Below are 11,885 nucleotides of genomic sequence, written 5' to 3' on the forward strand. Positions count from 1 at the left end.
AGTATGTTTATGTGGATCACTTGACATTACTTCTTTTTGGAAGTTGTTGTTGGTCCTTTTCTTGATGATATGCTCATTGAAACTTTTTATAGTTAGTAGTGGTTTAGTTGCCAAGAAATCTAACATAATTTTGTATATTTTTTTAAAAAAAACATATATTTATTGATAAGTGATGTATGTAGGATGAAAATTAATTTTTTTATTAGACTATACCTCGTCAACGATACGATTATTGTAAATATTAGTTAAAGTCACTTTGTTGGATATGGAAAATTTTCTTCAAAATGAAAAATGACGTAATTGCTTATTTAAATAATGTAATAAGGGGTTAGGTCAATAATACTTACTTTTATTTGCCCTATTGATTTAAGATCTCCTTTCTATTTAAATAAATATTTTTTCGAATTGATATTTATATTTTAAATAAATTACACATTATGACAACATTTTATTAAAACAAGATTATAGATAAATTCCACTAGCTCTATTGAAATATTTGACAAACTTAACATCTTTTTGTAAAGTTCTTTTGTTTTATAGTTTTTTTTTTTTTGTAAATTCTTTAAATTAGTTTCAATATTAATTTTATTTTTTAAAATTGATTTATATCCAATTTGCATCTCCCTATTTGACAAAGTGACAAAACTATTCCTAGAAGAAAGTAGAAAATAATAATAATAGTAATAATAGTTATTATTATAATTATTTTTATTGAATGAGTCATTATTTTCTATTAAAAAGGTCATATTATTTCAATTTCAACGTACGTTCGATATTGAAAGATCATCCAAACATGAAGTAATTTAAAAATATTTTATATTTATCAATGATGATCAAGTTATGATTCTCGTAAGGTTGCTTCTTTTAAGTCAAATTCAAATTATTTATTTTATTTTTTCTGATTGTCGAGTCTGATTTTTTTTCCTTGTCAAGCCTATCATACTTTATTTATAATTTTTTATTACAATTAATTTTTGAATTCATATTATAATTATGCTATAAAATTTATATTTTTATACCAAAACTTGTGAAAACGACTCTTAGAAAATGAAATTATATGTGACATAATAATATTTATATTTATAGGTTTTTAGATGGAATTGTTTGACCTTTAGAAATCAGACAAAATAGCAAGTAATTGTTTGGTGTGGACAATTGTATTTTGCCTATACTCGTGTTTAGACTCAGCTCGATGGATCGGATAAAATTTCTCCACTCTTAATTAACGATCTCAAATTTGAGTTTTGAAAATAAAATAATTCTCGTAAGGAGCGCTTCTCCATTTAACGAGACTTACATGCTATGAGTCCTTATTTAATCGTTATTTTAAAAATAGATATCGAACATCAGATACGGAAATAATAAATTGAGCAATATTTTTTTTATGTCATGCCAAGAATATTACGATAAATTTTTATATTTTTCTCTTTTAATTTTTTCCTCTTCAGAATCTTAGCTACCCCACTATTTTTCACATGCAAAATTTATTAATTGTAAAATTACGTTTTTCTGATTAAAAAAAAACAGTTACGTAAGAATCTACCAAATATTTTTAAAATTATGCATGACAATTTTTTCAAAACATATGAAATAATATCAAATTTGTATTAATTAGGAGCCAAAAAATGTATACTTGATAATGTACTTTTAATACACACATTTTTTATTTTTATTTTGACATTTACCATGAATCATTTTTTTCATGTACACAGTGATATTTCTGAATTTGATTTACACATTTCTTTGGCAGAAATTTGTGCGTAATCGAAAATGGGCTTAGTAATTAAAAAAAATCGGAAAAATTATTTGGATATATGTCTTTTAATAAATAATTACTGATTTTAGAGATACTTTTAATTCATTACCATTTATAGCAATACTATGTTAAATCTGCGATATGTATTAAAAGTGAATTAAGTATGCAATAATATGTATTATAACTATTTTATAAAATATATTATGCATGTTTGGTAAGAAGTTGACACATTGAATTATAAGTGTATTAAAACGTGAAATAAATATATTATCCATCAATAAAACTTGTATTATATGTGAATAATAAATTATTTTTTGTAATATGAATTAAAAGTGTATTATAAATGTATCAAAGGTGATAGACTGGAAAAAATATATTATTACTATAAATGGTAAATATTTTTTATTTGTAGTATATTTATGTAAGTTATCGTTAAAATTCACCATGTTTTTTATGTCAATTTATTACTACAATAATTACACAAAAAGTAACTTAATTTACATGGAAAAAGTAATTATTAGTAATAGTGATATGTTATGATTACCAACTTTTATATAATTATGATAAATATTTTTTTATTTAATATAACTAGCATGTATTATAAATAAAGGGTATAAGAAAAAGGGATCTCAATTTTTTTTAAAAAAAGAATCATAATTGCACATTGATAAATATAAACATAGTAAAATCAAACTTCATTATTAATTTTCACCTATATATAATAAATATAATTATACAAAACTATAAATGGCCGGCATAATTGATTAATATAAAAAAAAGGACCCACAATAATTTGTTATATATGGAAATTGAACTAACTATACATCTTTATTTGACCAATCAATTAATGTTTATGAGGAATTGGTTATTGATTGTTGTGCTCTCACATCTTTATTGTTATGATATGCTTAAATAAATATATAATTATATAATATGTTACTATTTTTTGCTATATTTGTTTTGTATTTTATTATTTCTTTTTTACGATTAGAGTCTTGTTAGAAATAATCTCTATATCCCATAAAGATAAAATCTACATACATCTTATTTATTACTAAAGTTTCAGTATATATAAAATTACGTCAAATATATGATTGTTGTTAATTATATAACGCACTATAGAATTGATTGTCTAACGTCCCATTATTTATGAATGAGCTCGAGCGCAAATATCGTGTTTATTGAATCGAAACACGGTCATTGTATATGATAATCAATATACTATATATATATAGGGCAACTTTCACATATAGCAAACAAAAAATTCATATTTGTATGCTATAGCAAACTTTGCATAATTGCGCTCCATAGCAAACATCACTGTCTATTTCGCTGTAATATTAAGTGTATAACAAGAAGATATATGTTTTTCTCTCGCTTTATACAAAACAGAAACAAAATTATACACTTCTGTGTATAAAGCGAGAGAGGCGAGCGAGAATGGAGAGTGGCGAGCGAGATTTTTGGGAGAGAGACGCTGGCAAATTTTAGCTAACGTTTGCTATGGAGCACAATTAAATCAAACCCTAGCTATTCCATTTATTTTAGGTTATTAGTTTGCTATTATATACAATTTTTCCCTTTATTTATATCATTTATATGTTTTAGATATGAAGAAAATATAAATATTTTATGTTTTAAAAAACATCATGTTGTTGAAAACTTGAAAAAATGCTTCTCAGATACTTAAATAGAAGAGCAGAGAATATAAGGTATAAAACGTATTCAACAAATGTGATTTATGACTAAAACTGTGTCTTGTTATTTTTTGTTGAAATTACTATATTATCTCTTCACTCTAGTTTTATTGTCCATTATTTTTTGAAATATATTTCTTTTTATTTTAATTTTTACTATTATGATATCAAGAAAAGATACATATTTTGTCGTTCAAAATATGTCATGTTGTTGAAAACTTGAAAAGACGTTTTTCATATACCTAAATAGAAGCTCAGAGAATTATATAAGTCATAAAACGCATTCGACGAATGCTATTTATGAGTAAACTTTTGTATCTTCTTATTTATTGTTGAAATTACTATATTACCCTTCACTCTAATTTTATTTGTGCACTATTTTAAATATATATATTTATTTATTTTATTTATATCTTTTATATATCAAGAAAATATAAGTATTTTATCTTTTAAAAAATGTCATGTTGTTTAAAACTTGAAATAACGCTTCTTAGATACCTAAATAAAAGAGCAGAGAATATAAAACATAAAATGCATTTGTTCTATGAGCAAAATTTTGTGTCTTCTTATTTATTGTCGAAATTAATATATTAACCCTCCACTCTAATTTTATTTGTCTATTATTTTTGAAATACATTTATTTATATCAATTTTTACTTTTATAATATCAAGAAAAGATAAATATTTTATCTTTTAAAAAAAAGTCATATCGTCGATAATTTGAAAAAACGTTCTCAAATACCTAAATAGAAAAACTGAGAAAAAGACAAAAAACGCATTCAACGAATGCAATTTATGAGTTAAACTGTGTCTTCTTATTTATTATCGAAATAACTATATTACCCCTCCACTCTAATTTTATTTGTCCATTATTTTTAAAATATATTTATTAATATCATTTTTTACTTTTATAATATTAAGAAAAGATAAATACATTATCTTTCAAAAAGATGTCATGTCGTTAAAAATTTAAAAAACGCTTATCATATACCTAAATAGAAGAGCAGAGAATATAAGGCATAAAACGTGCTCAACGTACGCATTTTATGAGTAAAATTTTGAGTCTTCTTATTTATTGTTGAAATTTACTATATTATTCCTTCCGTTTAAGTTTATTTTTCTACTATTTTAAAAATATATATATTTTTTTATTATTACTTTTATAATATCAAGAAAAGATAAATATTTTATTTTTTTTAAAATATCATATCGTTAAAAACTTGACAAAACACTTTCCAGATACCTATATATAAATGAAATTACAAATAAATGAGGTTGTTACTTGGTGTAAAATTGGAGTACAATTCACATTACCACAAAATAAATAATAAATCTTTTGACTTTTTCTATAATTTCTTGTATTTATTTCATAATTATTTATTTTTGATTTTCTTTGATTGGACAGTGCAAAAACAAATAGGGTGTTTTGAATATTAAATTTCTGAGTCATATCATATTTAATTTATATTTAATTTGAATCAAATAGAATAATAGACATGAAAAGAAAAAGTCTCTCCATTCTATGATTTCTTAATTATAGTGTAATGAGACATCTATTATTATTAAAATTTAAAAATATTGTTAGTCATCATTTCCTAGTAAACTCAAAGAGTTATTTTATGTTAATTATAGTTTACATCAAATTTATATTACACAAGCATCTTGCTTAGTGGAAACACCCCTCCCCTCCGAATCAGTTTGTGTATATTTTGATTAATTTAACGAATAATTTGCTATAATTCAATAGACATAATTCGTATAAATATAGCTAAATTAAAGTCATTAATTTTATTTTTCTTTGAAATAATTTTATGTGTATTTTTACTAATTTATTTTTAAAAAAATTAGAGTCTAGAGAGTTTAATTGTTTAATATTTTTTACTATAACCACTCAACTATTTATTAGGGATTTTTTTTTATTTTTTATAAGCTCATATTGTAAGCAAATCTTTATTCTAGTATAAAGAAATGAATTATAAAACTATAATAGGATATATTAAATGATCTTTAATGTGTTTATGATATTGCAACAATCTAATTTATACATTTTTTGTCCAATTGTGTGATTATAAATATATAATAAAAAATTTAAAGTTAAATTATTTTTAAAATAAAAAGTTAACCATCCTCTATATATTAACATTATTCTTGTTTTTCATTTTTTTTTTTAATTTCCATTTCTACTAGTTTCCTTAGCCTCAGTCTCTTATAATCTTCTTGTTTTTTTGCCTTTTCTTATCATTCTTTGAAATTGAGATTCTACTAAAATTATTTTTTATCTTTTTAAAGTATAAATAATTATATGTATATTCTATGATAAAATCTCTATTCTCTCAAAATTTTAATTGTATATTAATAATTATATATAATTAATATATATTAATCAAAATAATAAATATTTTTAATCGAACAGTCAAATTGTATCTTCCTAAAGTGCTCAAAATTTTAATTGTATATTAATAATTATATATAATTAATATATATTAATCAAAATAATAAATATTTCTAATCGAACAGTCAAATTGTATCTTCCTAAAGTTATCAAAGATAGTAAATATTTTTAATCGAACAGTCAAATAGTATCTTCCTAAAGTTACCAAACATGAAAAAGATAGTAACTTTTTTTTTTTAATTTCATATATTAAAATTTAGTGCTGACATTTTCAATATATATATTTTATATAACCACAAGGGACATAGACAACAGTTTTAAGTTTGACCCAATTAATTAATGTTTCTTGTCCTGTGACTAAAAACAGGAAAAAAAAATTAAATTTCTCAGATTACAGAAAAATTAATAAATATTCCAATAATAATATAGTAGTAGTACTATTAATGATTTTGTTAATTTTTTTTTTCAAGTAGGTGAAAAGATTATATTCCAGCTGTAATCTTCAGTTTATAATTTTGGTCTATAAAGAGAAAAATGCCTATCACTGTTTTGAAGTTGCTGTAGTTCTAACTTCCAAGCACTAATATTTTTACTTTTTTTTGTTGTTGTTTTTGGTTTTTTTTTTTTGTTGGCATTTTGAAAGGGGTATAAAGTGCAAAAAGGGTATATCAAAGTTTTTCTTTGGGTTTTAGTTTTCTTGATCTGATTCTTGTGAGGGGTGAAATTGTTGGGATTTGACCAGAATCTTTGTGTATGAAATTTTCATTTCAAAAATGGACCAAACAATTGAGAGGTCTCCAAATGCACAAAGGGGTTTTAGAGTTCAAGCTCCACTGGTGAGTCTTCATAAACTTTTGACTTTTCTTTTGTTAATTTGTTTGATTAATGTCTTTTTGTTGAAATACTCTGATCAAATTTCTTGTAAATGAGCTACCTTGACAAGATTTTTTGGTATTTAGCTTGTTTCTTGAAGTACCCTGATGAAAATTCATGGTAAAGGAGCTATCTTTATAAGATTTTGGTATTTTGCTTGTTTGTTGAGGTGTTCCCTGATGGAAATTCGTGGTAAAGGAGCAATCTTTATAAGATTTTTTGGTATTTTGCTTGTTTGTTGAGGTACCTTGGTGGAAATTCATGGTAAAGGAGCAATCTTTATAAAGGAGCTAGTTTTACAAAAACATTTGGTAATTAGCTTGTTTCTTGAGGTACCCTGATGGAAATTCATGGTAAAGGAGCTAGTTTTACAAAAACATTTGGTAATTAGCTTGTTTTTTGAGGTATCCTGATGGAAATTCATGGTTAAGGTGCTATTTTTACAAAAACATTTGTTAATTAGCTTGTTTCTTGAGGTACCCTGATGGAAATTCATGGTAAAGGAGCTAGTTTTACAAGAACATTTGGTAATTAGCTTGTTTCTTGAGGTACCCTGATGGAAATTAATGGTAAAGGAGCTAGCTTTACAAGAAATTTTGGTATTTAGTTTGTTTCTTGAGGTACCTTGATGGAAATTAATGGTAACGGAGCTAGCTTTTCAAGAATTTTTGGTATTTAGCTGACTGTTGAGGTACCCTGATGAAATTTCTGGTAAAGAAGATACCTAAGCAACAATCGTTTGTGTTTGGCTAGTTTCTTGAGGTATCCAGATGAACTTTTTTGTGAAAGGAGTTACTTTGATAAGATTTTTGGTATTTAGCTTGTTTCTTGAGGTACCCTGGTGATTTTTTTCTTGTTAAGGGAGTTACTTTGATAAGAATTTTTGGTGTTTAGCTTCTTTCTTTTTTTGAAAACTGGGGGTAGGGGAATGAGAAATGGGGGAGGTGATTACAACGTGGGGAATCAAACCCTCACCAATAAGATGAAAGTTCAAGTAGTTGGTAACCAACTGAGTTACTAAGATTCCCCCTGTATGTAGCTTGTTTCTTGAGGTACCCTGATGATCTTTTTGTTGTTAAGTTTCAATTTTTGATTATTTTTGGTACTTAGCTTGTATAGATTTTGGGTCCGTCTAAATTTGTCCTTTTGGGCTTCTATTAGCATGAAAATTGGGAGGCGTCGAGGTGAAATTCTTGCTGACTGTGCAACTTTTTAAGGGGTTCTTTTAACTTGTCCCCTCTATTGGTATCAACATGTTTATGGGGTTAACGTATTCAAGAATTTGAAGATTCATCTTTTTGTCCTCTGCAGCATTATAAAGTTATGAACAACTATGTGCACAAGCTAGCCCGGTCACCACGGCTATTAAATATGTTATGAACAACTATTATATTGTCGGCACGTTTCTGATGATCTCTTTGATATTAGTTCCTTAGCAGTTATATTAGTTCACTCTTTAACTACTGTGTTATTTCAAATTAGCTCTAGAAAAAAGATGATTGAATGTTGAGTTGACTTGAGTCTTTAACCTGTTTTTAGACTATAGTTGCCTTCCAGGAATAGTGTATCCCATCACAGGCTCATGGTTAAAGATTGAATGAGGTTAATTTATTTGTGATAAGTGAATAAAGTTCCAATTACATTGCATCTTATTCAACTGAATCTATACGTTGTGTGAGAAGAAGTTTCTACTATGGGGTGAGCTTTTTCTTGCTCTTATCGGAGACGACTGTGATTGCCAATGAAGGCTTGAACTTTATAGATGCATGTCGTTATCTTGATTCTTGATTCCATTCATTCGGTAGGAATAACTATGTTGCTCGGACTCTTCAAAAATGCTGCCAGGTGTGTGTTGGATCTTCCAAAATCCATGCATTTATGGAGGATCTAACATGAGTGCAACTATTTTTGGAGGGTCCGAGCAGCATAGAGGAAAAATAAGGACATTTATGATTATCTAAGACTATAACATGGAGCTGATTTGCCGTTATCTTTTCATTTCCGTTATAAAGTGATCCTCTTCATTTTTTGTGAAATATTGAGTACTTGCTTTTGCGAGTGCCTGTCTTGTGTATCTTCAAAGAATTTTTCCTTTTCAATAGTTTTCTATTGGTGCTTCCCATGAGTTTTTATGTGTTTCTCACCCCCTTGAGACTCTGATAAATGGACATTCCTTTTCTTAGGAACACATCAAGATACGCCACTGGTAGATTTGTGAGCACTACTCACTGACACTTGTATAAGAATAGTGTTGATTATGGTGTTTAGTAATGTTTGTATTAGTTATGCCTTATGTTGTGTTTGGATTTTTGTATTAAAAATAATATGCATTTAACTTTTAAAAAATGAAATTGCTTACAAAAACACCCTCCACAAATATGGTGGCGAAGATGTGTAAAATGTTTTGTGGGGCAATTGAGTCTCTAATCATGCTAATGCATGCATTAAACCCTTTGCATTACAAATATCATGGATTTTTATGCATTACTTGTACATACCTTAATACCAAATAGAGTATATCACTTATGCAAACATTAGTTATACATGGGTTTAAAAAGTGTATCAAACAAGGTACTAATAATACAAAAAACTATTGCATGCATTATAAACTATACCGAACCGAACCCTTATAGTAAATGATCACTAAAGTGGGTGATATATTTTCTGGTAGGGATAATATGTAAGCTCTTAGCTAATAAAAGCTGCTTTGGTTCGGACTGCATAATTTAGACTACTGTAACCTTTTCCAGGCATTATCCTTTCTCAAACTCACAGTCATGCATATCACCAGCTCTCTTCTTCTCAATTTCAGCTTAAATGGTGAATGATGATTTGTTTTTATATCAGTTTTTCTGCTAGTGAATTTGTTAACTTAAAGGCATTCCCCGCTGCTATACTTGTCAGCTGCTAGAATACTCGTGCATTTTCTAATTGGTAAACATTTGCAGGTTGATTCCGTGTCATGCTATTGCAAGGTTGACTCAGGGTTTAAGACAGTTGTAGGGGCAAGAAAGTTTGTCTCAGGATCAAAAATTTGCATCCAGCCGGACATTAATCCTCACGCACACAAGACTAAAAACTCCCGTAGAGAGAGGTCAAGAGTGCAGTCACCTCTTCTGCCTGGTCTACCAGATGATCTTGCAATTGCTTGTCTAATACGTGTTCCTCGTGTTGAACACAACAAGCTCCGTTTAGTCTGCAAAAGGTGGTATCGGCTTCTTGCTGGAAATTTCTTTTACTCTCTCAGGAAGAGTCTTGGAATGGCGGAGGAGTGGGTATACGTGATAAAGAGAGATCGTGACGGAAGGATTTCATGGCATGCATTTGATCCAACATACCAACTATGGCAGCCACTTCCACCTCTTCCTGGGGAATATAGTGAAGCCCTTGGATTTGGTTGTGCCGTTCTTAGTGGTTGCCATCTCTACTTGTTTGGAGGAAAAGATCCAATCAAGGGGTCTATGCGACGGGTAATCTTTTATAGTGCTCGTACAAATAAATGGCACAGGGCACCAGACATGCTTCGTAAACGTCATTTCTTTGGTTCTTGTGTAATCAACAATTGTCTTTATGTTGCTGGTGGAGAATGTGAAGGAATTCAAAGGACTCTCCGTTCAGCTGAGGTTTATGACCCCAATAGGAACCGCTGGACCTTTATTGCTGATATGAGCACAGCTATGGTGCCCTTTATTGGGGTTATCTATGACGGGAAATGGTTTTTGAAAGGGTTGGGATCCCACAGAGAAGTTCTGAGTGAAGCCTATAATCCGGAAACCAATGGATGGAGCCCGGTCACTGATGGGATGGTTGCTGGTTGGCGCAACCCAAGCATTTCCATGAACGGTCGCCTTTATGCTTTGGACTGTCGTGATGGCTGTAAACTTAGAGTATATGATGGAGCCTCAGATTCGTGGAATAGATTCATTGACAGCAAGCTCCATCTTGGAAGTTCTCGTGCTTTAGAGGCTGCAGCTCTGGTTCCTCTTAATGGTAAACTCTGTATAATTCGTAACAACATGAGCATTAGTATGGTTGATGTATCAAGCCCTGATAAACAAGTGGAAACTAACCCACATCTTTGGGAGAACATTGCTGGTAAAGGTCACTTCAGAACTCTATTTACTAATTTATGGTCAAGCATCGCAGGACGAGGAGGGTTGAAGAGCCATATTGTGCATTGTCAGGTTCTACAAGCCTGAGGATTGTAAGTAATGTCTAGTCGTCCTTCTTGACGAGAACTAGGAATAGGTTCAGCCTCTTCAGTCTCAAGAACAAAATCTTTTCCATTAAAGCAGTTTTGACATCCTCAACATGTCTCATTCCGTTTGTGAACCAAATTGTTGCATCATTCATTTTCACTTCCAAATGACTTTCTGCAGCCTCTGCAGATAACTCTCAGCCTGGTAATATTTGTGCCTGTCGTGTGGAAGTGTTTTGATTGTCCATAATGGCGTTGCAGAGGTGGGATTTCACTGCCAACAGCTTGTGCATGGATTTCTCTGGTATTTTCATACTTTTGCCATTAACTCATCGCAAACGTCTGTTCAAACGCAGAGTTTGGAAGTAAAAAATGAGGTTGTTTCTTTGCATGAAAAGATCAGATAGCTCTATATTTTGTGTATCTTTTTTGGCCTGTAGTCTTGCACCGATAGTTTCCCATCTTAGAATACCATATTTTGAACATAGGTTGGTCATTGAACTTGAACGATATATAGCCGGAATCTCTGCTTCTTAGCTTCTTCTCTCTGCCCTCTTTTCAAGATTTGTACACTATAATTGGAATAGGAGTGGCATTGCTAGCCAGCATTATGATCTTGCTGCCCCTGCTGTTGAATATGTCGCTTATGATCGGTTAGAACGTAGTGGCCGTGTCATGTCCTAAAGCTTGTGCTTTTCGACGAAAGGTATTGTAGAAACAGGTATTGATAGGTTCAGTGATGTGACATTTTCAAGATTTTGCATGACATGCCTGAGTTTGTATTCATGCTTGCAAAGGTTAATGTAAAATCTTGAAAGAGTTACATGTTGCGTTTTTCGCATTAGAAATTCGTCGAATTTCCCGTTTGTTGTAATGTTTTAGATGACATTTGGTTAAATGTAATTCCAAAGTTGTTTTTATTGATGATGTGATGCTAAATGTTTTGGTATTATGATGAATTGATGATGA

At 29.2% G+C, this 11,885-nt stretch overlaps 1 protein-coding gene across 1 annotated transcript; it reads left to right on the forward strand.

The window, feature by feature from the left end:
• Positions 1-6,367: 6,367 nt before the first annotated feature.
• On the forward strand, positions 6,368-11,885 carry LOC107010466 (F-box/kelch-repeat protein At1g55270). The gene is made up of 2 exons (XM_015209755.2): positions 6,368-6,681; positions 9,667-11,885. The coding sequence occupies exons 1-2, from the start codon at positions 6,619-6,621 to the stop codon at positions 10,915-10,917; spliced, it is 1,314 nt and encodes a 437-aa protein (XP_015065241.1). The 5' UTR covers positions 6,368-6,618; the 3' UTR covers positions 10,918-11,885.

The sequence above is a fragment of the Solanum pennellii genome, chromosome 1 (genome assembly GCF_001406875.1).
Source record: "Solanum pennellii chromosome 1, SPENNV200".
Taxonomy (NCBI): domain Eukaryota; kingdom Viridiplantae; phylum Streptophyta; class Magnoliopsida; order Solanales; family Solanaceae; genus Solanum; species Solanum pennellii.